Genomic DNA, 25,837 nt, shown 5'->3' with positions numbered 1-25,837 from the left:
GAATCCTTCATCAGGGATTATTAACGAGGTAATACGGAGTAAAAGGAGTAGTATAGCTTGGAATTTGTGGAAACCCCGACGAGGCGATCCCCTGGGCTATCAGATTACCTTACAAGTCTCCATCTACTGACCGCAAACTCAACTCTGTTCCTTTCAGTCACTTCCTCTTTCCTGGAACATCTCTTCGAATTTGGACAAAAGAAAAAAGCACCAACACAAAATCAGGAGATACACTCTCTATCGGACACAAGTAGCTACGTGCCCTCTGTGCCGTGCAACTGTCCGAAAACTCGACCTACGAGCCACTTACACCTCTGGTGGCAGCACAAAGCAGGACCCGCCGCAACTCAGCAACCAGCCATTCGAAATTGCAAACTACAGCAGCTACACGAACTTCACCAGGTGGTTTGTACATACTGACTACACTAGATTTACTAACAGATAGACAATCGTTGCCAGCTAACCGAGCCCTTTTGCTTTCTTGGTCAACATGAGCGCCATCGGGCAAGACAAGGCGTATGATCGCCTTGCCAACCCGTCTCGGGCAAGTATTATCTCTTCAAACCGGTACTCCGAACCTGTCGAGCAATCCTTTGCCCAGGGCAGACTGTGGTTCCTTCACCAGCTGAAGCTCGGTGCGAGCCGGGACATTACGCCGGCCGCGATCCGACTCCGGGGCCATCTCGACATCGATGCGCTGAACGCTGCCTCGCGCGCTCTGACGCAGCGCCACGAGACGCTCCGAACGACGTTCAAGGAGCAGGATGGCGTGGGCGTACAGGTTGTGCACGCCTCGGGTCTCGAAAGAGGGTTGAGGATTGTTGATGCCTCGAGCCGCGATTTGGCCCAACTCCTGGCAAAGGAACAAACCATGAGGTTCGACCTAGAGTCTGAGCCAGCTTGGAGAGTTGCACTGTTCAAGGTGGCCGAGGATCACCATATTCTTTCCATTGTTGTACACCATATCATCTCGGACAGCCGGTCTCTCGACATTATTCAGCAGGAGCTTGGAGAACTCTACGCGGCCGCCTCGCAGGGGAAATCGATCTCGGCCTGTCCCTTGGGTCCAATTCCCATTCAATACCGCGACTTGACGACATGGCAGAACCAGGACGAGCAAGTCGCTGAGCAGGAAAGGCAGCTCGGATACTGGATCGAGCAGCTCGACAACAACACACCGGCCGAACTCCTCATAGAGCTTCCCCGGCCAGCTATCCTATCTGGCAAAACTGGCAAGATCTCCTTCTCGATTGAAGGATCGGTATACGAAGAACTTGTGGCCTTCTGCCTCTCCCAGCAAGTAACCGCCTACGCCGTGCTGCTGGCAGCGTTTCGCGTAGCGCACTTTCGCCTCACCGGAGCCGAGGATGCAACCATCGGTGCGCCCGTTGCCAACCGCGACCGGCCGGAGCTGGAGCACATGGTTGCTCCCTTGGCCACTCTGCAGTGCATGCGAGTCGTGCTCGATGAGGACGACACCTTCGCGTCGGTGCTGCGGCAGATCATGTCCGTCATGACAGAGGCACATGCCAACCGCGACGTCCCCTTTGAACGCATCGTGTCTGCGTTGCTGCCTGGGTCGACAGATACATCACGACACCCGCTTGTGCAGCTCATGTTTGCTCTGCATCCCGCCGAGGATACGGGCCGAGCCCGGTGGGGGTTGCTCGAGGCTGAGACTCTGCAGAGTGCGGTCCCAACACGATTCGACATGGAGATGCACCTGTTTGAGGGAGATGGCCGGTTCGATGCAAACGTGCTGTTCTCCACGGACCTTTTCGACGCAGAAGCCATCTCCAGCGTGGTTTCCATCTTCCGGGAAGTCCTGCGCCGTGGCATCTCGGAGCCTGCGGTGAATGTGACGACGATGCCGCTCACCGATGGGCTTGGCGCGATCCGGGACATGGGCTTGCTGGATATCGGGACCACCGACTACCCCCGCGAGGCGAGCGTGATTGATATGTTCCAGGAGCAGGTGGCCTTGAATCCAAGCGCCACAGCCGTGGCCGACGCTTCGTCAAGATTGAGCTACTCTGAGCTGGATCACAAGTCAGATCAGCTGGCCGCGTGGCTGCGCAGGCGGCAGCTCAAGCCGGAGACCTTGATTGGCGTCTTATCTCCTCCGTCTTGCGAGACCATGGTTTCCTTCCTCGGTATCCTCAAGGCTAATCTGGCTTATCTGCCTCTCGATATCAACGTCCCCTTGGCACGCATCGAATCAATCCTCTCGGCCGTGGACGGGCACAAGCTCATCCTGCTTGGGAGCAATGTGCCCCAACCCAAGGTGGATGTGCCCGATGTTGAAATGCTGCGGATCAGCGATGCCCTGAAAGGGTCCCAGATGAATGGGCTTGCAGGGAAACAGGCGACTGCAAAACCTTCGGCGACTGACCTGGCCTACGTCATCTTCACCTCGGGATCGACTGGCAAGCCAAAGGGCGTCATGATCGAGCATCGGGGTATCGTACGCCTCGTGAAAGGAACAAACATTATTTCGCCCGTCCAGGCAGCAGTGCCGACAGCTCACCTGGCCAACATCGCTTTCGATCTCTCAACATGGGAGATCTATACCCCTATCCTTAATGGCGGCACTCTTGTCTGTATCGAACACTCTGTCACGCTGGATAGCAAGGCACTAGAATCTGTGTTCACTGAGGAGGGTATTCGTGTGGCCTTCCTTGCTCCTGCTCTGATCAAGCAGTGTCTCGCCGACAGACCGGCCATCTTTGAGGGCCTGGATAGCCTGTACGCCATTGGCGATCGCTTCGACCGACGTGACGCCCTCCATGCAAAGTCCTTGGTGAAGCATGGTGTTTATAATGCCTACGGCCCAACCGAGAATTCCGTCGTCAGTACCATCTACAGCGTCTCCGAGGCTTCACCGTTTGTCACGGGGGTGCCCGTTGGCCGGGCCATCAGCAACTCGGGCGCCTACGTCATGGATCAGGATCAGCAACTGGTTTCTCCCGGAGTGATGGGGGAGCTTGTGGTTTCTGGAGACGGTTTAGCTCGAGGATATACCGATTCAGCTCTGGATAAGGACCGATTTGTCGTGATGCAGATCAACGGCGAGTCCATCCGGGGCTATCGTACGGGAGACCGGGCACGATACAGCCTCAAGGGTGCCCAGATTGAGTTCTTTGGCCGCATGGATCAGCAGGTCAAGATCCGTGGCCACCGTATCGAGCCAGCCGAGGTAGAGCACGCTTTACTCAACAACGACCAAGTACGCGATGCAGCAGTGGTTATCCGGAGACTGGAGGATGAAGAGCCTGAGATGATTGCCTTCGTTACCACGCAGGGTACGCTCCCTGATCACCTCCTCAACATCAACGGCAACGGCCACGGCCACGTTCCCGACGGCAGCAAGAACGACCAATTCGCCGTTCACGTCGAGAGTGAACTGCGCCGGCGTTTGCAGATGTTGTTGCCCTCCTACATGATACCGGCCCGCATCGTGGTGCTCGACCATCTCCCTCTCAACCCCAACGGCAAAGTCGACCGGAAGGCGCTGGGTCAGTCGGCCAAGACTGTGCAGAAGAGCAAGCTGGTCTCACAGCGCGTCGCCCCACGCAATGAGATCGAGGCCGTGCTGTGCGAGGAGTTCAGGAGTGTGCTTGGTGTCGAGGTTGGCATCACCGATAACTTCTTCGACCTGGGTGGTCACTCCTTGACAGCCATGAAGCTCGCGGCACGCATCAGCCAGAGGCTCGACATTCAAGCATCCGTAGCAACTGTCTTTGAGCAGCCGATGCTTGCTGACCTCGCCGCCACGATCCATCGCGGCTCGACCGTATATAGCATCATCCCTACGACAGAATACACTGGACCGGTGGAGCAGTCATTTGCCCAAGGCCGTCTATGGTTCCTTGAGCAGCTGAACACCGGCGCCTCATGGTATAATGTGATGCTCACCGTACGACTACGAGGCCACCTCGAAGTGAATGCGCTGGGAACGGCCCTGCTCGCGCTGGAGAAACGGCACGAGACTCTTCGGACAACCTTTGAGGAACGGGACGGGGTTGGCATGCAGGTCGTCCACGGCAGTCTTATGGGGGAGCTGCGGATGATTGATGTATCAGAGAAATCCGGCACTGCCGCGCATGAGGCACTGATGAAGGAGCAGTCAACACGCTTCGACCTGACTCGCGAGCCAGGTTGGAGAGTGGCGCTGCTGAAGTTGGCAGACCACCACATCTTGTCGATCGTCATGCACCACATTGTATCGGATGGATGGTCTCTCGACCTCCTACGACACGAGTTGGGCCAGTTCTACTCGGCAGCTCTACGCGGCCAGGACCCATTGTCGCGCGTCGAGCCACTCCCGATCCAATACCGCGACTTTGCGGCCTGGCAGAAGCAAGACAGCCAGCAGCAAGCAGCGCACCGGAGGCAATTGGAGTACTGGACCAAGCAGCTTGCGGACAGCACGCCGGCAGAGCTCCTGACAGACTTCCCGCGGCCTTCGATTCTATCCGGAAAGGCTGGAAAGGTCCCCGTTGCCATCGAGGGGTCTCTATACGACATTCTTCAAGGCTTCAGCCGCACCCATCAAGTCACGTCGTTTGCTGTCCTACTCGCAGCCTTCCGTGCAGCACATTTCCGGCTTACGGGATCTGATAACGCGACTATTGGTGTCCCCAGCGCGAACCGGAATCGGCCTGAGCTTGAGAACATGATCGGCTTCTTCGTCAACACACAATGTATACGTATCACGATCGATGAAAACGACAACTTTGAATCGTTGGTCCGGCAGGTTCGGTCGACGACTACAGCCGCACAGGACAATCAGGATGTCCCGTTCGAACAGGTCGTTTCCAGCCTCATGCCGAGCAGCTCGAGAGATGCATCCCGGAACCCTCTGGTGCAGCTCATGTTTGCACTGCACGGCCAGCAGGATCTCTTCAAGATCCAACTGGAAGGGACCCAAGAGGAGGTGATCCCAGCAGAAGAAGTGACGAGGTTCGACATCGAGTTCCATCTCCACCAAGGCGCCAGCAAGCTGAGCGGTGATATCATATTCGCTGCCGACCTGTTCGAAGCCGAAACTATTCGTGGCGTCGTCAGCGTCTTCCAGGAGGTCCTGAGGCGCGGATTGCAACAGTCACAGACCCCGATCATGACAATGCCACTCACCGACGGCATTCCCGAGCTGGACAGGATGGGCTTGCTGCACATGGTCAAGACCGACTACCCCCGCGACATGTCTGTGGTGGACGTATTCCAACAGCAAGTTCGTCTCAGCGCCGATGCTACAGCTGTTGTCGACTCATCTTCGCGGATGAGTTACGCCGAACTAGACCAGAGGTCCGATCAGGTGGCAGCGTGGCTTCGCCAGCGACAGCTGCCAGCCGAAACCCTTGTGGCAGTGCTCGCACCACGCTCGTGCGAGGCCGTCATTGCTCTCTTCGGCATCTTGAAGGCTGGTTATGCCTACCTACCGCTCGATGTTAATGTGCCAGCAGCGCGTCTTCGCGCCATCTTGGCCGAGGTGAAAGGCGAAAAGCTGGTTCTCCTAGGAGCAGGTGAGCCAACACCGGAAGGCCAGTCGCCAGAGGTCTCGATCGTGAGGATTGCCGATGCTACGAGCCCTGTCGGCCATGCCAGCTCGCGTGATGGCAAGCCCAAGCCAACCGCAGGCAGTCTCGCCTATGTCATCTTCACTTCCGGATCCACTGGTCAACCCAAGGGTGTGATGATCGAGCACCGCGGAGTATTGCGCCTTGTGAAGCAGACCAACATTCTATCCAGTCTACCGCCGGCGCAGACCTTCCGAATGGCTCACATGTCCAACCTTGCATTTGATGCATCGATATGGGAGGTCTTCACAGCCCTTCTCAACGGAGGCTCTCTTGTATGCGTCGACAGGTTTACCATCTTGGATGCTCAAGCGTTGGAGGCACTATTCCTCAGGGAGCACATCAACATTGCACTCTTCCCACCCGCCCTGTTGAAGCAATGCCTCACGGATGCAGCTGCTACCATCAAGTCTCTTGACCTCCTATACGTAGGAGGAGACCGGTTAGACACAGCGGACGCAGCTCTAGCCAAAGCCCTAGTCAAGTCAGAGGTCTACAATGCCTATGGCCCAACGGAAAACACGGTCATGAGCACTTTATACCCGATTGCTGACGCAGAACGATTTGTTAATGGTGTGCCAATTGGCAGAGCCGTTAGCAACTCTGGGGTGTACGTGATGGACCAGAATCAGGAGCTTGTGCCGTTGGGCGTGATGGGAGAGCTGGTAGTCACTGGAGATGGTTTGGCTCGTGGCTACACCAAACCGGCTCTTAATTCCGACCGGTTCGTTGATGTCACTGTTCGAGGCCAACTTCTCAGGGCCTATCGCACAGGTGACCGAGCTCGTTACCGGCCCAAGGATGGCCAGGTTGAGTTCTTTGGTCGGATGGATCACCAGGTCAAGGTCCGAGGGCACCGCATCGAGCTCGCCGAAGTAGAACACGCCTTGTTAAGCAGTGCCGGTGTGCACGATGCTGTTGTCGTTTCACACACGCAGGAAGACAACCAGGGAGCCGAGATGGTGGCCTTCATCACCGCCCAAGACAACGAGACTCTCCAGGAAGCACAGTCGAGCAACCAAGTCCAGGAATGGGAGAGCCATTTCGAGACCACGGCCTACGCGGACATCACGGCGATTGATCAAGACACGCTCGGCCGAGACTTTACATCCTGGACCTCTATGTACGATGGAACGCTCATTGACAAGAGGGAGATGCAGGAATGGCTTGACGATACTATGCGCACTTTCCTTGACGGCCAAGCAGCTAGCCACGTGCTTGAAATCGGTACCGGCACCGGTATGATTCTGTTTAATCTCGGTCAAGCTGGGCTGAAGAGCTACATTGGACTGGAACCTTCCAAATCCGCGGTTCAATTCGTCAACAAGGTGGCCCAAACGTTCCCAGGCCTTGAGGGTAAGGCTCAAGTACATGTTGGCACGGCGATGGATACGGGCCGGCTCAGCGCCTTGAGCCCGGATCTGATCATCATCAACTCCGTGGCCCAGTATTTCCCAAGCCGAGAATACCTCGCCGAGGTGGTTGAGGCCCTGGTCCGGATTCCGGGTGTTCGCCGTATCTTCTTCGGAGACATGAGAACCTATGCCACCCACAAAGACTTCCTTGTTGCCCGGGCGGTCCACACGCACGGTGGCAAGGTGACGAGATCTAAAGTGCAGCAGGAGGTGGCCCGGTTGGAAGAACTGGAGGAGGAATTGCTTGTCGACCCTGCCTTCTTCACGAGACTCAAGGAATCTCTGCCGGAAGAAATAGAGCATGTTGAGATCCTGCCGAAGAACATGAAGGTCAACAACGAGCTGAGCTCATACCGGTACGGCGCGGTTCTGCACATCCGTAACCACAACCAGAATCAAAGCAGGTCGATTTACAAGATCAATGCAGAGTCCTGGATCGACTTCGCCTCAAGCCAGATGGATAGACAGGGTCTTGCTCGACTGTTGAAGGAGAACAAAGATGCCGAAAGCATCGCTGTGTTCAACATCCCTTACAGCAAGACTATCGTGGAACGGCACATCGCCAAGTCTTTGGCCGATGACCACGGCGGCGGTGATGCACACAGCTCAATCGATGGAGTCGCCTGGATCTCAGCCGCGCGCGAGAAGGCGAGCCAGTGTCCATCCCTTGATGTGCATCAACTCGTGCAGTTGGCCGAGGACGCTGGGTTCCGCGTCGAGGTCAGCTGGGCCCGCCAAAGGTCCCAGAACGGCGCTCTCGATGCTTGCTTCCATCACTTCCAGCCCACCGAGAACGAAAGCCGCGCGCTCGTCGATTTCCCCACCGACTACAAGGGCCAACGGGCCAGAAGCCTGACGAACCGGCCCCTGCAGCGGGTTGAGAGCCGTCGGATCGAAGCACAGGTCCGAGAGCAGCTCCAAGTATTGCTCCCAGCATACATGATCCCAGCCCGGATTGTGGTTCTCCAGAACATGCCGCTGAACACGAACGGCAAGGTAGATCGCAAAGAGCTCACCCTTCGAGCCAAGGCCACGCCGCAGGCTAAGCCGAGCTCCGAACTCGTGGCTCCTCGGGATGCTATTGAAGCCATCATCTGCAAGGAATTCAAGGATGTTCTCGGCGTCGAAGTGGGTATCACAGATAACTTCTTTAATGTCGGAGGACATTCTCTTTTGGCCACAAAGCTCGCAGCGCGCCTGAGCCGACAACTCAATGCCCAGATCGCAGTCAAAGACATCTTCGACCGGCCAGTTATCGCCGATCTGGCAGCCACAATCCAGCAGGATACCACGGAGCACAACCCTATCCTACCGACCTCTTATGACGGCCCAGTCCAACAATCATTTGCCCAAGGCCGACTCTGGTTCCTCGATCAACTGAATGTCGGCGCCACATGGTATCTCATGCCCTTCGCAGTCCGGCTGCGAGGGCCTCTGGTTGTTTCTGCTCTCGCTGCCGCTCTTCTGGCCCTAGAGGAGCGCCACGAGACACTGCGAACGACCTTTATCGAACAGGAAGGTATCGGCATGCAGGTCATCCATCCGTTTGCCCCCAAGGAACTGAGGGTGATCGATGTCTCGGGCGAGGAAGATAGCACTATCCAGAAGATACTGGAAAAGGAGCAGACGACACCCTTCAATCTTGCTTCTGAGCCCGGTTTCAGACTAGCATTACTGAAGACGGGAGAGGACGAGCACATCCTCTCGACAGTGATGCACCATGCAATCTCTGATGGCTGGTCTGTCGATATCTTCCAGCAAGAAATCGGCCAGTTCTACTCAGCAATCCTTCGCGGACACGATCCTTTGGCCCAGATCGCACCGCTCTCGATCCAGTATCGCGACTTCGCGACTTGGCAGAGGCAGACATTCCAAGTCGCAGAGCACCGGCGGCAGCTTGCATACTGGGCTAAGCAGCTCGCCGATAATAAACCAGCCGAGCTGCTGACCGATTTCAAGCGACCGCCTATGCTCTCCAGCCGCGCGGGCGAGATCCCGGTGGTCGTCGACGGCTTGATCTACGAGAAGCTTCAGGACTTCTGTCGAGTCCGTCAGGTGACAGCCTTTACCGTGTTGCTGGCCGCTTTTCGCGCAGCGCACTATCGTATGACCGGGACTGAGGATGCGACGATTGGCACACCTATCGCGAACCGTAACCGGCCGGAGCTTGAGGGCTTGATCGGCTTCTTCGTCAACACACAGTGCATGCGTATCACCGTCGATACAGAGGATTCGTTCGAAACGTTGGTTCACCAGGTTCGAGAAACGACGCTGGCTGCACATGCCAACCAGGATGTTCCTTTCGAACAGATTGTCTCAAACATCTTGCCCGGATCGAGCGATACTTCTCGGAATCCGCTAGTACAGCTCATGTTTGCTCTACATTCGCAGCAGAATCTTGGCAAGATCCGTCTGGAGGGTATCGAGGAGGAGATCATCCCCATTGCTGAGACCACGAGATTTGATATCGAGTTCCATCTATACCAAGAGGCCGAGAGGCTGAAGGGTAGTATCGTCTATGCAGCTGATCTCTTCGTGCCCGAGACTATACAGAGCGTCATCAACATCTTCCAAGGCATCCTGAAGAAAGGCCTCTGCGAGCCCGATATGCCCGTCGCCTCCATGCAGCTTGATGGTGGGCTGGAGTCCCTCCGAAGCACAGGACTGCTGCACCCTCAGCAAACTGATTATCCGTCCGATGCTTCAGTGGTGCAGATCTTCAAACACCAGGTGGCGGTTAACCCTGATGTCATCGCGGTGAGAGATGAATCAACACGGCTGAGCTATGCCGACTTGGATCGGAAGTCGGATCAGGTGGCCTGCTGGCTATCTCGGCGAGGTATCGCTCCTGAGACGTTCGTGGCGATCCTGGCACCACGCTCGTGCGAGACAGTCGTGGCTATCCTCGGTGTGTTGAAGGCCAACCTTGCATATCTGCCTCTTGATGTCAATGTTCCTGCGTCTCGGCTTGAGGCCATCCTTTCGGAGGTGTCGGGATCCATGCTAGTCCTTGTGGGCGCAGAGACCCCGATTCCAGAGGGGATGGCTGAAGCGGAGACGATCCGGATCACAGAGATTCTCGCCGACGCAAAGACCGACGACATCAGCGGGCTGGCCACGACTCAGCCCACCGCAGGAAGCCTTGCGTATGTGATCTTTACATCTGGATCGACTGGTCGACCAAAGGGTGTCATGGTCGAGCATCGTGGAATCGTACGTCTTACAAAGCAGACCAACATCACATCCAAGCTGCCAGAGTCCTTCCACATGGCCCACATATCGAATCTTGCCTTCGATGCCTCCGTGTGGGAGGTGTTCACCACGCTTCTCAATGGAGGCACATTGGTGTGTATCGACTATTTCACTCTCTTGGAGAGCACGGCGCTCGAGAAGGTCTTCTTCGACCAACGCGTCAATGTTGCTCTGCTGCCTCCAGCCTTGCTGAAACAGTGCCTCGACAACTCACCCGCTCTGATCAAAGCCCTCAACGTTCTCTATATTGGTGGTGATAGGCTAGATGCTTCTGATGCTGCCAAAGCAAGGGGGCTCGTCCAGACGCAAGCTTTCAATGCCTACGGCCCAACGGAAAACACAGTCATGAGCACCATCTATCCCATTACCGAAGACCCCTTCGTCAATGGTGTGCCCATCGGTCATGCTGTCAGCAACTCGGGAGCTTTTGTCATGGACCAGAACCAGCAAATCGTCCCCCCTGGTGCAATGGGAGAACTCATCGTGACTGGAGACGGCCTTGCTCGAGGCTACACCACTTCCTCTCTTAACGCTGGTCGATTTATCAACGTTGATATCGATGGCGAACAAGTCAGGGCATACCGCACAGGAGATCGAGTGCGCTTCCGACCAAAAGACCTGCAGATCGAATTCTTCGGCCGTATCGATCACCAGGTCAAGATCCGCGGCCACCGCATCGAACCAGCTGAGGTCGAGTTTGCTCTTCTGAGCCACGACCTGGTCACTGATGCGGCAGTCGTCACCCAATCTCAAGAAAATCAAGACCTGGAGATGGTTGGATTCGTGGCCGCCCGAGTCGCTGATGTTGGAGAGGATGAGTCTAGCAACCAGGTCCAAGAATGGCAGACTCACTTCGACAGCATTGCATACGCAGATATCACCGCCATCGACCAGCAAAGCCTTGGACGGGACTTCATGTCATGGACCTCCATGTATGATGGCAGCTTGATCGAGAAGAGCCAGATGCAGGAGTGGCTCGATGATACGATGCGGTCACTTCTGGATTCCCAACCCCCTGGTCACGTACTCGAAGTTGGCACAGGAACTGGCATGATTCTGTTCAACCTCGGCAGAGTAGGGGGTCTGCAAAGCTACGTTGGCCTAGAGCCATCGCCATCCGCAACCGCGTTTGTCAACAAGGCCGCCAAGTCATTCCCTGGGCTTGAGGATAAGGTCCGGGTTGAAGTTGGAACAGCAACTGATATCGACCGGCTGGGAGACGATCTGCACGCAGGCCTCGTCGTCATCAACTCGGTCGCTCAATACTTCCCGAGTCAAGAATATCTCGCCCAGTTGGTCAGAGATCTTACCAAGGTCCCTGGCGTGGAGCGTATCTTCTTTGGTGATATGAGGTCGCACGCTATCAACAGGGATTTCCTTGTCGCTCGCGCAGTTCATGCACTGGGCGATAAGGCAACAAAGGCCGAGATTCAGCGGGAGGTTGCGCGAATGGAAGAGTCTGAAGACGAACTGCTCGTTGATCCGGCCTTTTTCACCTCCCTGGCGACGCAAGTAGAGAAGATCAAGGATGTGGAGATTCTCCCCAAGAGAATGCGAGCCACGAACGAGCTGAGCTCGTATCGATATGCTGCTGTTCTGCACGTCAATGAGCTGAAGAAACCGGCACACAGGGTCAGTCCTGGCGCCTGGGTCGACTTTGCCGCGACGAAGATGGATCGCGATGCCCTGATCCGTCTGCTCAAGGGCACCAAAAGTTCCGACCACATTGCGATCGCCAATATTCCCAACAGCAAGACAATCGTCGAGCGGACCATCTGCGAATCGGTTTACAACATTAGCGGAGACGCCAAAGACTCGAACGACAGAGTCTCATGGCTTTCGGCTGCTCGATCGGATGCCGTGAAAGTGGCTTCCCTCTCCGCGATCGATCTTGTCGACGTTGCACAAGAGGCAGGCTTCCGGGTCGAGATCAGCTGCGCGCGGCAGTGGTCTCAAAATGGCGCGTTGGACGCCGTATTCCACCACCTTGACTTATCACCACGGTCGTCTCGTGTGTTGGTCGACTTCTTGACCGACCACCAGGGTCGACCAGAAGAAACCCTGACGAACCACCCGCTGCACCGAGCACAGTCTCGACGCGTCGAGCGGCAGATCCGAGAGAGACTCCAGACGCTCCTGCCAGCCTACATGATCCCGGCCCAGATCATGGTTCTTGACAAGCTACCTCTAAGCGCGAATGGAAAGGTCGACCGGAAGCAGTTGGCCCAACGGGCTCAGACGGTACCCAAGGCGAAGCAAGTGTCTGCTCCTGTAGCCCCGCGCACAGAGATCGAAAGGGTGCTCTGCCAGGAGTTCTCAGACGTCCTAGGGGTTGATATCGGAATCATGGAAAACTTTTTCGATCTCGGTGGCCACTCGCTCATGGCAACAAAGCTAGCCGCACGCATTAGCCGCCGACTGGAGACTCACGTCTCCGTCAAGGAGATCTTTGACCATCCGCGAGTCTGTGACCTTGTTCTCATAGTGCAGCAGGGATCAGCGCCTCATGATCCCATCGTCTCGACCAAATACACCGGGCCGGTGCCTCAGTCGTTTGCCCAGGGTCGTCTTTGGTTCCTCGACCAGCTCAACTTTGGTGCAACATGGTATCTCATGCCCCTTGCCGTCCGTCTTCGCGGTGCCTTGGACGTTCATGCTCTTACCGCGGCCTTGCTGGCCCTCGAGAGACGTCACGAGCTCCTCCGCACCACGTTCTACGAACAAAACGGCGTCGGTATGCAAAAGGTCAATCCAGTTGTCACCGACACCCTGAGGATCATTGATCTCTCCGACGGCGACGGCGATTATCTCCCGACATTGAAGAAGGAGCAAACTGCTCCGTTCCACCTGGAAACCGAGCCCGGATGGCGCGTGGCTCTACTGCGCCTCGGGCCAGGCGACTACATCTTATCTATCGTCATGCATCACATCATTTCCGACGGCTGGTCTGTGGATGTTCTCTTCCAAGAGCTGGGCCAGTTCTATTCCGCGGCTGTCAAAGGCCACGATCCCCTATCGCAGACCACACCCCTCGCGATCCATTATCGCGATTTTGCTCTGTGGCAGAAGAAGCCAGCTCAAGAAAACGAACACGAGCGTCAGCTGCAATACTGGGTCGAGCAACTTGCAGATAGTGCCCCGGCTGAGCTGCTCGCGGATCTGCCGCGGCCTTCGATCCTCTCTGGTCAGGCTGGGGAGATCTCGGTCACGATCGAGGGAACACTGTACAAGAACTTGGAGGAATTCTGCCGGGTCCATCGCGTCACCTCCTTCGTGGTGCTGCTTGCGGCCCTGCGGGCAGCCCACTATCGCCTCACAGGTTCCGAAGACGCAACTATCGGGACACCAATCGCCAATCGCAACCGACCTGAGCTTGAGCAGATAATCGGCTTCTTCGTCAATACACAATGTATACGCATTGCCGTCAACGAGAACGAGACCTTTGAGTCACTGGTGCAGCAGGTCCGGTCAACGGCGGCAGCTGCATTCGCCCATCAGGACGTCCCGTTCGAGAAGATCGTCTCTACCCTTTTGCCCGGTTCCCGAGATGCATCCCGAAATCCACTTGTGCAGCTCATGTTCGCGGTGCATTCGCAGAAGAACCTCGGTGAGCTGAAGCTGGAAAACGCTCACAGCGAGGTTGTTCCCACGGAGATCACGACTCGGTTCGATTTGGAATTCCACCTGTTCCAGCAAGATGGCAAGCTTGAGGGCTCCATCCTCTATTCAACCGATCTCTTCGAAGCAGTCTCGGTCCAGAGTCTTCTCTCACTATTCCAGGAAATTCTGCGCCGAGGTTTGAACGGTCCGGATGTGCCTATCAGTACCCTACCACTTCAGGATGGAATCGTCGACCTGCAAAGACAGGGCCTGTTGGATGTCCAGAAGACAGAATATCCTCGCGATTCCTCTGTGGTTGATGTGTTCCATGAGCAGGTCTCGATCAACCCCGATTCCATTGCACTGATACATGGCTCGGAGAAGCTCAGCTACGCCCAGCTCGACAGGGAATCTGACAGGGTCGCCCGCTGGCTCCGTCACCGTTCCTTCAGCCCTGACACGTTGATTGCGGTGTTGGCGCCACGGTCTTGCGAGACGATCATCGCGTTCCTCGGAATCCTCAAGGCAAACCTTGCGTACCTACCTCTGGATGTCAAGGCTCCTGCTGCCCGCATCGATGCCATTGTATCGTCGCTACCCGGGAACAAGCTCATTCTGCTGGGCGCAAACGTTACGCCGCCCAAGCTTCAGGAAGCGGGCATCGATTTCGTGCCCATCTGTGATACCTTGACTACACTCACCGACGACACACTTCAAGATGGGCCTACCGTCGAGCGACCCTCTGCGCAAAGCCTTGCGTACGCCATGTTCACGTCTGGTTCTACCGGACGACCGAAGGGTGTTATGGTCCAGCACCGCAACATTGTCCGGTTGGTGAAGAACAGTAACGTCGTTGCCAAGCAGCCCGCAGCAGCTCGCATAGCACACATCTCCAATTTGGCGTTTGACGCCTCGTCTTGGGAGATCTATGCCCCGCTGCTCAATGGCGGCGCAATTGTGTGTATCGACTACTTCACAACGATTGATCCACAGGCTCTTCAAGAAGCCTTCCAGGAACACGAGATCCGCGGTGCCATGCTGCCGCCCTCGCTCCTTAAGCAGTGCCTGCTTCAAGCCCCAGACATGATCAGCAGGCTCGACATCTTATTTGCTGCTGGTGATCGCTTCAATAGCGTGGATGCTCTCCAGGCCCAACGTCTCGTTGGCTCGGGCGTCTTCAATGCGTATGGTCCTACGGAGAATACGATTCTGAGCACTATCTACAACGTTGCTGAAAACGACACCTTCGTTAACGGCGTTCCCATAGGCAGTGCTGTGAGCAACTCCGGAGCCTACATCATGGACAAAAACCAGCAGCTCGTGCCAGCTGGAGTCATGGGAGAACTGGTTGTTACTGGTGACGGTCTCGCCCGCGGCTATATGGATCCAAAGCTAGATGCAGACCGCTTCATCCAACTGACAGTCAACGGCAGCGAGCAAGTCAGGGTATATCGCACCGGCGACCGTGTGCGATACCGACCAAAGGACTTCCAGATCGAGTTCTTCGGTCGTATGGACCAGCAAATCAAGATCCGCGGCCACCGTATCGAGCCGGCCGAGGTGGAGCAGGCCTTCCTGCATGATAGCTTCGTCGAGGACGTTGCCATCGTTATTCGGACCCCAGAGAACCAAGAGCCTGAGATGGTCGCCTTTGTCACTGCCAAGGGCGAGAACTCGGCGAGAGAAGAAGAGGCTGCAACCCAGATCGAAGGTTGGGAGGCGCATTTCGAGGGTGGTGCGTACGCCGACATCGAGGAGATCGAAAGCGAGGCACTTGGCTACGACTTTATGGGCTGGACGTCTATGTACGATGGCACTGAGATCGACAAGGACGAGATGAGAGAGTGGCTGCATGACACGATGCGCTCTCTCCTCGATGGAAAGCCGGCTGGTCGCGTTCTTGAGGTTGGTACCGGTACCGGTATGATTATGTTCAACCTTGGCAGGTCACAGGGGCTCGAAAGGTACATTGGCCTCGAGCCTGCACCGTCGGCCGCCGAGTTCGTCAACAACGTTGCAAAGTCATTCCCGGGTCTCGCGGGCAGGGCCGAAGTCCACGTCGGCACCGCCGCAGATGTCGGTACTCTGCAAGGCCTGACCTCAGATATGGCCATCATCAACTCGGTGGCGCAGTACTTCCCAACGCCAGAATACCTAGCCGAGACGATCAAATCACTTGTCCAAGTCCCGGGCATGAAGCGCATATACCTTGGCGATATGCGGTCCTGGGCCATGAACAGGGACTTCGCTGCCGCTCGCGCCGCCTATTCACTAGCCGACAATGTCAGTAAAGACCGCGTGAGACAGAAGATGATGGAGTTGGAGGAGAAAGAGGAAGAATTACTCGTTGACCCGGCCTTCTTCACTGCCTTGGCGAGCCAGCTGCAAGACAGGATCCAACACGTCGAGATCCTACCCAAACGAATGAAGGCTACAAACGAGCTGAGCTCGTACCGATATGCCGCCGTGCTGCACATCGCCGACGAGCCCCTTCCTATCTACAAGATTGATCCCGAAGCTTGGATCAACTTTGAGGCGTCTCAACTGACCCGAGAGGCGCTTGCGCAACTACTCAAGGAGAATCAGAATGCTGAGAGTGTGGCGATCAGCAACATTTCTTACAGCAAGACCGTTGTGGAACGTCACATTGTGCGGTCGCTTGACCAGGAAGACGCCAATGCCCCCGAGGAATCGATGGATGGCACCGGCTGGATCTCGGCCGTGCGCACAAGAGCTCAGCAGTGCCACACCCTCTCCGCAAGTGACCTGTTCGATATTGCACAAGATGCTGGGTTCCGTGTTGAGGTCAGCTGGGCCCGTCAACATTCGCAGCACGGTGCCCTGGATGCGGTGTTCCACCACCTGAAGCCCGCTACGGAGGACAGTCGCGTTTTGATCAAGTTCCCTACAGATCACCAAGGCCGGCCGCTCAAGAGCTTGACGAATCAACCGCTCCAGCGGGCCCAGAGTCGCCGAGCCGAGCTCTTGATCCGCGAGGCGCTGCAAACCCTGCTGCCCCCCTACATGATCCCCTCGCAAATCACGCTTCTCGACCGGATGCCACTCAATGCCAACGGCAAAGTCGACCGGAGAGAACTCGCCCGTCGGGCCAAAATCACACAGAAGATCAAACCGGTTGAGGACATCGTTCCTCCTCGGAACAGCGTCGAGGCTACGGTCTGCAAGGGCTTCACTGACGTGCTGGGCGTTGAAGTTGGGATAACAGACAATTTCTTCAATCTAGGCGGCCATTCACTGATGGCAACGAAGTTGGCGGCGCGTCTAGGCCGTCAACTCAATACACGTATCTCGGTGAGAGACGTCTTCGATCAACCAGTCGTTGCTGATCTCGCCGCTGTGATCCAACGCAACTCGGCACCTCACGAGCCGATCAAGCCAGCAGACTACACAGGGCCCGTTCCCCAGTCATTCGCACAGGGACGTCTTTGGTTCCTCGATCAACTCAACGTCGGGGCGACGTGGTATCTTATGCCCCTTGGTATCCGCCTTCACGGATCTCTCCAGGTTGATGCCCTCGCTACCGCGATATCAGCCCTGGAGCAACGTCACGAGCCTCTCCGTACGACATTCCACGAGGAAGATGGCCTCGGCGTTCAGGTCGTGCGAGATCACCGGCCCAAGGATCTGAGAATCATCGACCTGTCCACCCAGCCAAAGGACGCCTATCTTGCCGTGTTGAAGCATGAGCAGACCATGCTCTTCGACCTCGCAACCGAGCCTGGCTGGCGCGTCGCTCTGATCAGGCTTGGGGAAGAAGAGCATATACTTTCCATTGTTATGCACCATATCATATCCGACGGCTGGTCAGTAGAGGTTCTGTTTGATGAGTTGCGCCGGTTCTACTCGAGTGCTCTTAGGCAGCAGGATCCTCTGGAGCAAATCTTGCCTCTACCGATCCAGTACCGCGACTTTGCAGCATGGCAAAAGACTGAAGAGCAGGTTGCCGAGCATCAGCGGCAGTTGGACTACTGGATGGAGCACCTTGCTGACAGCACCCCTGCGGAGCTGTTAACTGACCACCCTCGACCTTCTATCTTGTCCGGCCGTGCCAATGAGCTACCCCTTACCATCGAAGGGCGTCTTCATGACAAGTTGCGCGCTTTCTGCCGAGTTCACCAAGCCACGCCGTTCGTCATTCTCCTTGCGGCCCTGAGGGCAACACATTACCGTCTTACAGGGGCTGAAGATGCCACGCTTGGAACGCCAATTGCTAACCGTAACCGACCGGAACTCGAGAGTATGATCGGCTTCTTTGTTAATACGCAGTGTATGCGTATTGCTATTGAGGAGACTGATAACTTTGAGTCCCTTGTCCGCCGAGTACGATCGACTGCAACATCCGCTTTCGCGAACCAAGACGTTCCATTTGAATCCATTGTCTCGTCTCTTCTGCCTGGATCCAGGGACGCCTCGCGCAATCCATTGGTGCAGGTCATTCTGGCTGTTCACTCTCAGCAGGATCTGGGTAAACTCACCTTGGAAGGCCTCAGAGATGAAGCTGTGGACTCGGCTATTTCAACCCGCTTCGATGTGGAGTTCCATCTTTTTGAGCACGCAGACAGGCTCAGCGGTAGCGTGCTTTACGCAAGGGAACTGTTCGAGCTGCGCACGATCGAATCAGTCGTCTCCGTTTTCCTGGAGACTCTGCGGCGGGCTCTCGACCAGCCACTGACTCCCATCGCTGTCTTGCCGCTGACTGATGGAGTCGGGGAGATCGCAAGCCAAGGACTCCTTGATGTGCCCAGGACAGACTATCCACGAGATGCAAATATCGTCGAGGTCTTCCAGCAGCACGTTCGCGCTACCCCAGACGCCATCGCCGTCAAGGACGCTACTTCCACACTGACGTATGCTCAGCTAGATCAGAAGTCTGATCGACTCGCTGTCTGGTTGAGTCGCCGACACCTCGTGCCCGAAACGCTGGTGGGTGTCCTTGCGCCGCGGTCATGCGAGACCATAATCGCAATGTTTGGCATTATGAAGGCCAACCTCGCCTATTTGCCTTTGGATATCAACTCGCCTGCCGCTCGACTCCGCAGCATTCTCTCAGCCGTAGATGGGAACAAGCTTGTTTTACTCGGCAGTGGTGTCACAGCCCCCGAGCAAGAGAACCCCGAGGTGGAAGCTGTCGGTATTCAAGACATCTTGGCCGGCACTGGACTGGACAAGACACAAGGCAGCAACGCCCGACCCTCGGCAACGAGCCTTGCCTATGTTATCTTCACCTCTGGTTCAACCGGCAAGCCCAAGGGCGTCATGGTCGAACATCGTAGCGTTACAAGATTGGCAAAGCCCAGCAACGTCATCACCAAGCTACCACGAGGAGCCAGGGTGGCGCACCTCGCCAACATTGCCTTCGATGCCTCGATCTGGGAAATTGCCACAACTCTTCTGAATGGAGCCACGCTTGTTTGTCTCGACTATCACACAGTTCTCGACTGCAGGACTCTGAAAAAAGTCTTCGAAAGGGAAAGCATCACCGTTGTCACACTGATGCCTGCGCTCCTCAAGCAGTGCGTGGCCGAAATACCCGAGACCCTCGCAAACCTCGACCTCCTGTACACCGGTGGAGATCGAGTGCGTGGTCACGATGCTATGCGGGCTCGCTCGCTGGTCAAGATCGGCATGCTCAGCGGTTACGGCCCTACAGAGAACACCGTCATCAGCACCATCTACGAAGTTGAAGCAAACGAGATGTTTGTGAATGGTGTGCCCATCGGCAAGACTGTAAGCAACTCCGGGGCATATGTTATGGACAGGAATCAGCAGCTGGTGCCTAGTGGCGTGATTGGTGAGCTTGTGGTCACTGGCGATGGCCTTGCTCGCGGATACACTGATCCATCCCTGAACAAGAACCGCTTCATTCACATCACTGTCAATGGAGAGAGTGTCAGGGCATATCGGACTGGCGATCGGGTGAGGTACCGGCCTAAGGATCTGCAACTTGAATTCTTTGGCCGCATGGACCAGCAGGTCAAGATCCGTGGCCATCGAATCGAGCCGGGCGAGGTGGAGAGCGTATTGCTCAGTCACAGCTCGGTACAAGACGCCGCGGTCGTCGTTTGCTCGTCAGCAGATCAAGACTCGGGTGCGGAAATGGTCGCATTCGTTGCCGCCCGGAATACCGAAGACGAAGACGTCCAGGAGGAAGAAGCAGTCGATCAGGTTCAAGGGTGGGAGACGCACTTCGAAACGGCCGCATATTCAGAAGTCAAGGACATTCGACAGTCAGAAATCGGCAACGACTTCATGGGCTGGACTTCTATGTATGACGGCAGCGAGATCGACAAGACAGACATGCACGAGTGGCTCAATGACACTATGCGTATGATACTCGACGCCAGAGAGCCGGGCCATGTACTGGAGATCGGTACCGGCACCGGCATGATCATGTTCAACCTTGCCAAGTGTCCTGGCCTGCAGGGCTACGTCGGTTTTGAGCCTTCAAAGTCGGCGGCCCAATTCGTCAATGATGCAGCCCAATCATTCCCGGCTCTGAAGGATGGCCGGTCAATAGTCCATGTGGGCACGGCAACAGATATCAACAAGGCCGGGCCGATTCAACCACGCCTCGTCGTTATCAACTCGGTAGCGCAGTATTTCCCCACGCCAGAGTACCTCTTCAGTGTCGTGGAGGCCCTTGTACAGATCCCAAGCGTGGAACGCATCGTTTTTGGTGACATGAGAACCAACGCCATCAACAGAGACTTCGTCGCAAGCCGAGCATTGCACACCCTAGGCGAGAAAGCAAACAAGCGCCTGGTCCGTCAGATGATCTATGAGCTCGAAGTCAACGAAGAGGAACTTCTGACGGACCCTGCATTCTTTACATCCTTGCGTACGCGCTTGGGCGAGAAGATCAAGCACGTCGAAATTCTCCCCAAGACCATGAAGGCTATCAACGAGCTCAGCAAGTACCGATATGCCGCAGTACTACATGTGCGTGGCTCGAGAGAGCAATCAACTATACACCAAGTCTCTCCCAACGCCTGGATAGACTTTGCGGCAGACGGTCTCGATCGGCAGGCCCTCATCAACTTGTTGAAGGAGCGCAAGGATACCGGGACCGTCGCTATCGGTAATATCCCGTACAGCAAGACCATTGTTGAGCGGTTCGTCAACAAGTCACTGAGCGAGGATGATATGGAGGAAGGCCAGAACTCACTGGATGGATCAGCTTGGGTTGCAGCCGTCCGGATGGCCGCTCAGAGCTGCCCATCACTCGATGCAATGGATGTCAAGGACATTGCTCAAGAGGCGGGATATCAGGTCGAAGTCAGTTGGGCGCGTCAATGGTCCCAGAATGGCGCGCTCGACGCCATCTTCCATCACTTCGAACCGCCCAAGGATGGTGCCCGCACACTTATTGAGTTCCCGACGGATTACGAAGGCCGGAATGTGAACACCTTGACAAACCGTCCCCTGAACCGAATTCAAAGCCGCCGTCTTGGGACGCAGATCCGCGAGAAGCTGCAGACCCTCCTGCCGCCTTACATGATCCCATCGCGCATCATGGTCCTTGATCAGATGCCTGTCAACAACAACGGCAAGATTGACCGCAAGGAGCTTGTGCGGAGAGCTGTCGTGGCCCCGAAGCCAAGGTCAGCGGCTACTCGGGTAGCCCCCCGCAATGAGATCGAGACTATTCTGAGAGACGAATTCGAGGACGTGCTCGGAACAGAAGTCAGCGTGCTGGATAACTTCTTTGATCTCGGTGGACACTCACTTATGGCCACGAAGCTCGCCGCCCGCGTTAGCCGCCGCCTTGATGCCCATATTTCCATCAAAGATGTCTTTGATCAGCCGGTGCTGGCGGATCTTGCGGCGTCCATTCAGAGAGAATCGGCTCCTCATGACCCGATTCCGCAGAGGCCTTACACTGGGCCGGCTGAACAGTCATTTGCCCAAGGTCGCCTATGGTTCCTTGACCAGCTCAACCTTGGCGCGACCTGGTACCTGATGCCTTTAGCCATCCGTATCCGTGGCCAGTTGAGAGTAGCTGCGTTGTCTGCTGCGCTCTTCGCCCTGGAGAGACGACATGAGACCTTGAGAACCACCTTTGAAGAAAGCGATGGCGTTGGCGTGCAAATTGTCCGAGAGCCTCGCAACTCAGACCTTCGGGTTCATGACGTTTCTACCGGAGACAACGGGGAGTACCTTGAGATGCTCAGGAGGGAACAGGCTGTGCCCTTCGACCTCTCGTCAGAGCCTGGCTGGAGGGTTTGCCTGATCAAGACGGGCGAAGAGGATCATGTGCTATCCATCGTCATGCACCATATTATTTACGATGGCTGGTCCGTGGACATTCTCCGCGGAGAGTTGGGTCAATTCTATTCCGCTGCCCTACGCGGCCAGGACCCCTTACTGCACGCCAACCCCCTCCCTATTCAATACCGGGATTTCGCGGCATGGCAAAAGGAGGCAAAACAGGTCGAAGAGCATCAGCGTCAACTTGAGTACTGGTCGAAACAGCTCGTTGACAGCACTCCAGCTGAGCTCTTGACGGATCTGCCTCGCCCGTCTATCTTGTCCGGTCGTGCCGGGTCGGTGGATGTCACCATCGAAGGCTCTGTTTATGGCGCCCTTCAGTCATTCTGCCGAACGCGTTCGGTAACCACATTCGTTGTGCTTCTGACCGTGTTCCGGATCGCGCATTTCCGTCTCACCGCTGTCGACGACGCGACTGTCGGCACGCCCATTGCAAACCGTAACCGTCCTGAGCTTGAGACGTTGGTTGGCTGCTTCGTAAACACGCAGTGCATGCGCATCAGCATAGCCGACGACGACAACTTTGAAGGTCTTGTGAGACAGGTGCGTAATGTTGCAACGGCAGCTTACGCGAACCAAGATGTTCCTTTCGAACGGATCGTGTCCGCCCTGGTTCCAGGGTCGAGAAACACATCGCGCAACCCCCTGGTTCAGCTCATGTTTGCTGTCCAGTCCGTGGAAGATTATGACCAGGTTCGACTCGAGGGCCTGGAGAGCGTCATGATGCCTGGAGAAGCCTCCACACGCTTTGATATGGAATTCCACCTTGTCCCTGGCGACCAGAAGCTTACCGGCAGCGTTCTTTACTCGTCAGACCTTTTTGAGCAAAGGACCATTCAGAACTTCGTCGACATCTTCCAAGAATGTCTTCGCTCCGTCCTGGACCAGCCATTGACCCCGATCTCGGTTCTTCCCTTCAGCAACGCCATTTCAAATCTCGAGAGCTTGGATCTCCTGGAGATGCCGACCACAGACTACCCCCGGGATCGCACAGTCGTCGATCTCTTCCGAGAGCAAGCGGCAATCTGCCCCGACAGCATCGCCGTCAAAGACTCATCGTCGCAACTGACATATGCTCAACTGGATGAGCAATCTGACCGTGTTGCCGCCTGGCTGCACGAGCGCCACATGCCGGCCGAGTCTTTGGTCGGTGTACTGTCGCCACGGTCGTGCGAGACCATCATCGCGTACTTTGGCATCATGAAGGCAAACCTGGCTTACCTGCCGTTGGATGTTTATGCGCCAGATGCCCGCTTGGCGGCTATCCTGGATACAGTCGAAGGCGAAAGACTGCTTCTGTTGGGCGCAGGTATCCCTCAGCCCGGCATCCAGATCCCTCGCCTGTCAACAGCATACATCGCGGAGGCACTGAACCATGCCACGACCGTCGATGTTACTTCCATCCCACAGCCCTCAGCCACCAGCCTTGCGTACGTCATTTTCACTTCGGGATCTACTGGCAAGCCCAAGGGTGTCATGATCGAGCATCGCGGCATCGTGCGCCTGGTCAGAGACACCAACGTCAACGTGTTCCCGGAATCGGGATCAGCTTTGCCCGTCTCTCACTTCTCCAACCTCGCCTGGGATGCGGCGACTTGGGAGATCTACACTGCCGTGCTCAATGGAGGGACCGTTGTGTGCATTGACCGAGACACCATGCTGGACATAACCGCGTTGAACTCGACATTCCGGAAGGAGAACGTTCGGGCTGCCTTCTTCACCCCTGCCTTCCTGAAGCAATGCCTCGCCGAGACGCCAGAGCTGGTCGCCAACCTAGAGATCCTTCACACGGCAGGTGATCGTCTCGATCCTGCAGATGCCAACCTGGCTGGAAAGACAGCCAAGGGTGGTATCTTCAACGTCCTCGGTCACACAGAGAACACTGCCTACAGTACCTTCTACCCTGTGGTTGGTGAGGAGACGTTCGTCAATGGTGTCCCCGTCGGTCGCGGCATCAGCAACTCCCATGCATACATCATCGACCGACACCAGAAGCTCGTACCCGCAGGTGTCATGGGAGAGCTTGTTCTCACTGGCGACGGTGTCGGGCGAGGCTACACCGACTCTGCGCTGAACAAGGATCGATTCGTTCACATCAATATCAACGGCAAAAGCACATGGTCGTACCGCACAGGCGACAAGGCACGTTATCGACCAAGGGACGGCCAGCTGGAATTCTTTGGCCGCATGGACCAAATGGTCAAGATCCGCGGTGTTCGAATCGAACCCGGTGAAGTTGAGCTCACCCTGCTCGACCACAAGTCCGTGCTGGCCGCGACTGTGGTGGTCAGAAGACCACCCAACGGCGACCCAGAGATGATCGCCTTCATCACCATCGACGCCGAAGACGACATGCAGACCCGCAAGGCCATCTACAAGCACCTCCAGGGTATCTTGCCCGCGTACATGATTCCCTCACACCTTGTCATCCTTGACCAGATGCCGGTCACCGACAACGGCAAGGTCGATCGCAAGGATCTCGCACTCAGAGCACAGACAGTACAGAAGACCAGATCTACCGCTGCAAGGGTACCACCTCGTGACGAGGTAGAGGCTGTCCTTTGCGAAGAGTACAGCAACTTGCTTGAGGTTGAGGTTGGCATTACTGACGGATTCTTCGACCTGGGTGGACATTCGCTCCTCGCCACCAAGCTTGCGGCCCGCCTGAGCCGACAACTCAATACTCGCGTGTCTGTCAAGGATGTCTTTGACCAGCCAATACTCGCTGATCTCGCTGACATCATCCGCTGCGGTTCCCAACGCCACGATCCGATTCCTGCCACTCAATACACGGGCCCTGTCGAACAGTCGTTCGCTCAGGGCCGCCTGTGGTTCTTGGAACAACTGAACCTAGGTGCTAGCTGGTACTTGATGCCCTTCGCGATCCGGATGAGTGGGCCCCTCCAGACAAAGGCGCTGGCTATCGCACTGAACGCCTTGGTGCACCGGCACGAGGCGTTGCGGACGACGTTTGAGGACCACGACGGGATTGGTGTTCAGGTCATTCAACCAAAGTCAAGCCAAGACCTGCGGATCATCGATCTTTCAGACGCTGTAGATGACACTGCCTATCTCGCCGCGCTCGAGGTGGAACAGACAACAGCCTTCGACCTGACCTCTGAACCAGGGTGGAGAGTGTCACTCTTGCGCCTAGGTGGCGATGATTACATCCTTTCCATCGTCATGCACCACATCATCTCTGATGGCTGGACTGTTGATGTGCTACGACAAGAACTCAGCCAGTTCTATTCAGCTGCGATCAGGGGCCAGGAACCTTTATCGCAGGCTAAGCCCCTTCCTATTCAATACCGCGACTTTGCTGTTTGGCAGAGGCAGGAGAAACAGATCAAGGAGCAAGCGAAGCAGCTCGAGTATTGGTCACAGCAGCTCGCAGATAGCACTCCCTGCGCGTTCCTGACAGACCTTCCTCGGCCCTCTATCCTGTCTGGTGAAGCTGACGCTGTTCCTATCGTGATCGATGGCGCGGTGTATCAGCTCCTTACTGATTTCTGCCGGACGCACCAAGTCACATCGTTCTCAGTCCTGCTCGCAGCCTTCCGCACTGCCCACTACCGCCTTACCGGGACACTCGATGCGACGGTTGGCACACCAATAGCTAACCGGAACCGGCCAGAGTTGGAAAGTCTGATCGGTTTCTTCGTCAACACGCAGTGTATGAGGATAACAGTCAGTGAGACTGAA

General features: G+C 56.2%; 1 protein-coding gene across 1 annotated transcript in view; it reads left to right on the top strand.

Moving 5' to 3' along the window:
- Positions 1-490: 490 nt before the first annotated feature.
- Positions 491-25,837, top strand: part of NCS54_01208500 (Cyclosporine synthetase) — a gene marked incomplete at both ends in the record, with an annotated part of 45,834 nt that continues 20,487 nt past the window's right edge. Inside the window, 2 exons of the mRNA XM_053157334.1 lie at positions 491-15,292; positions 15,341-25,808. Of these exons, the coding sequence (XP_053013309.1) occupies positions 491-15,292; positions 15,341-25,808 (25,270 nt within the window). The remainder of the gene's footprint in view (positions 15,293-15,340; positions 25,809-25,837) is intronic.

Source organism: Fusarium falciforme, chromosome 10, assembly GCF_026873545.1.
Source record: "Fusarium falciforme chromosome 10, complete sequence".
Classification (NCBI taxonomy): domain Eukaryota; kingdom Fungi; phylum Ascomycota; class Sordariomycetes; order Hypocreales; family Nectriaceae; genus Fusarium; species Fusarium falciforme.
The sequence above is the reverse complement of the archived record's forward strand: the minus strand, read 5'-3'. Positions and strand labels throughout refer to the sequence as shown.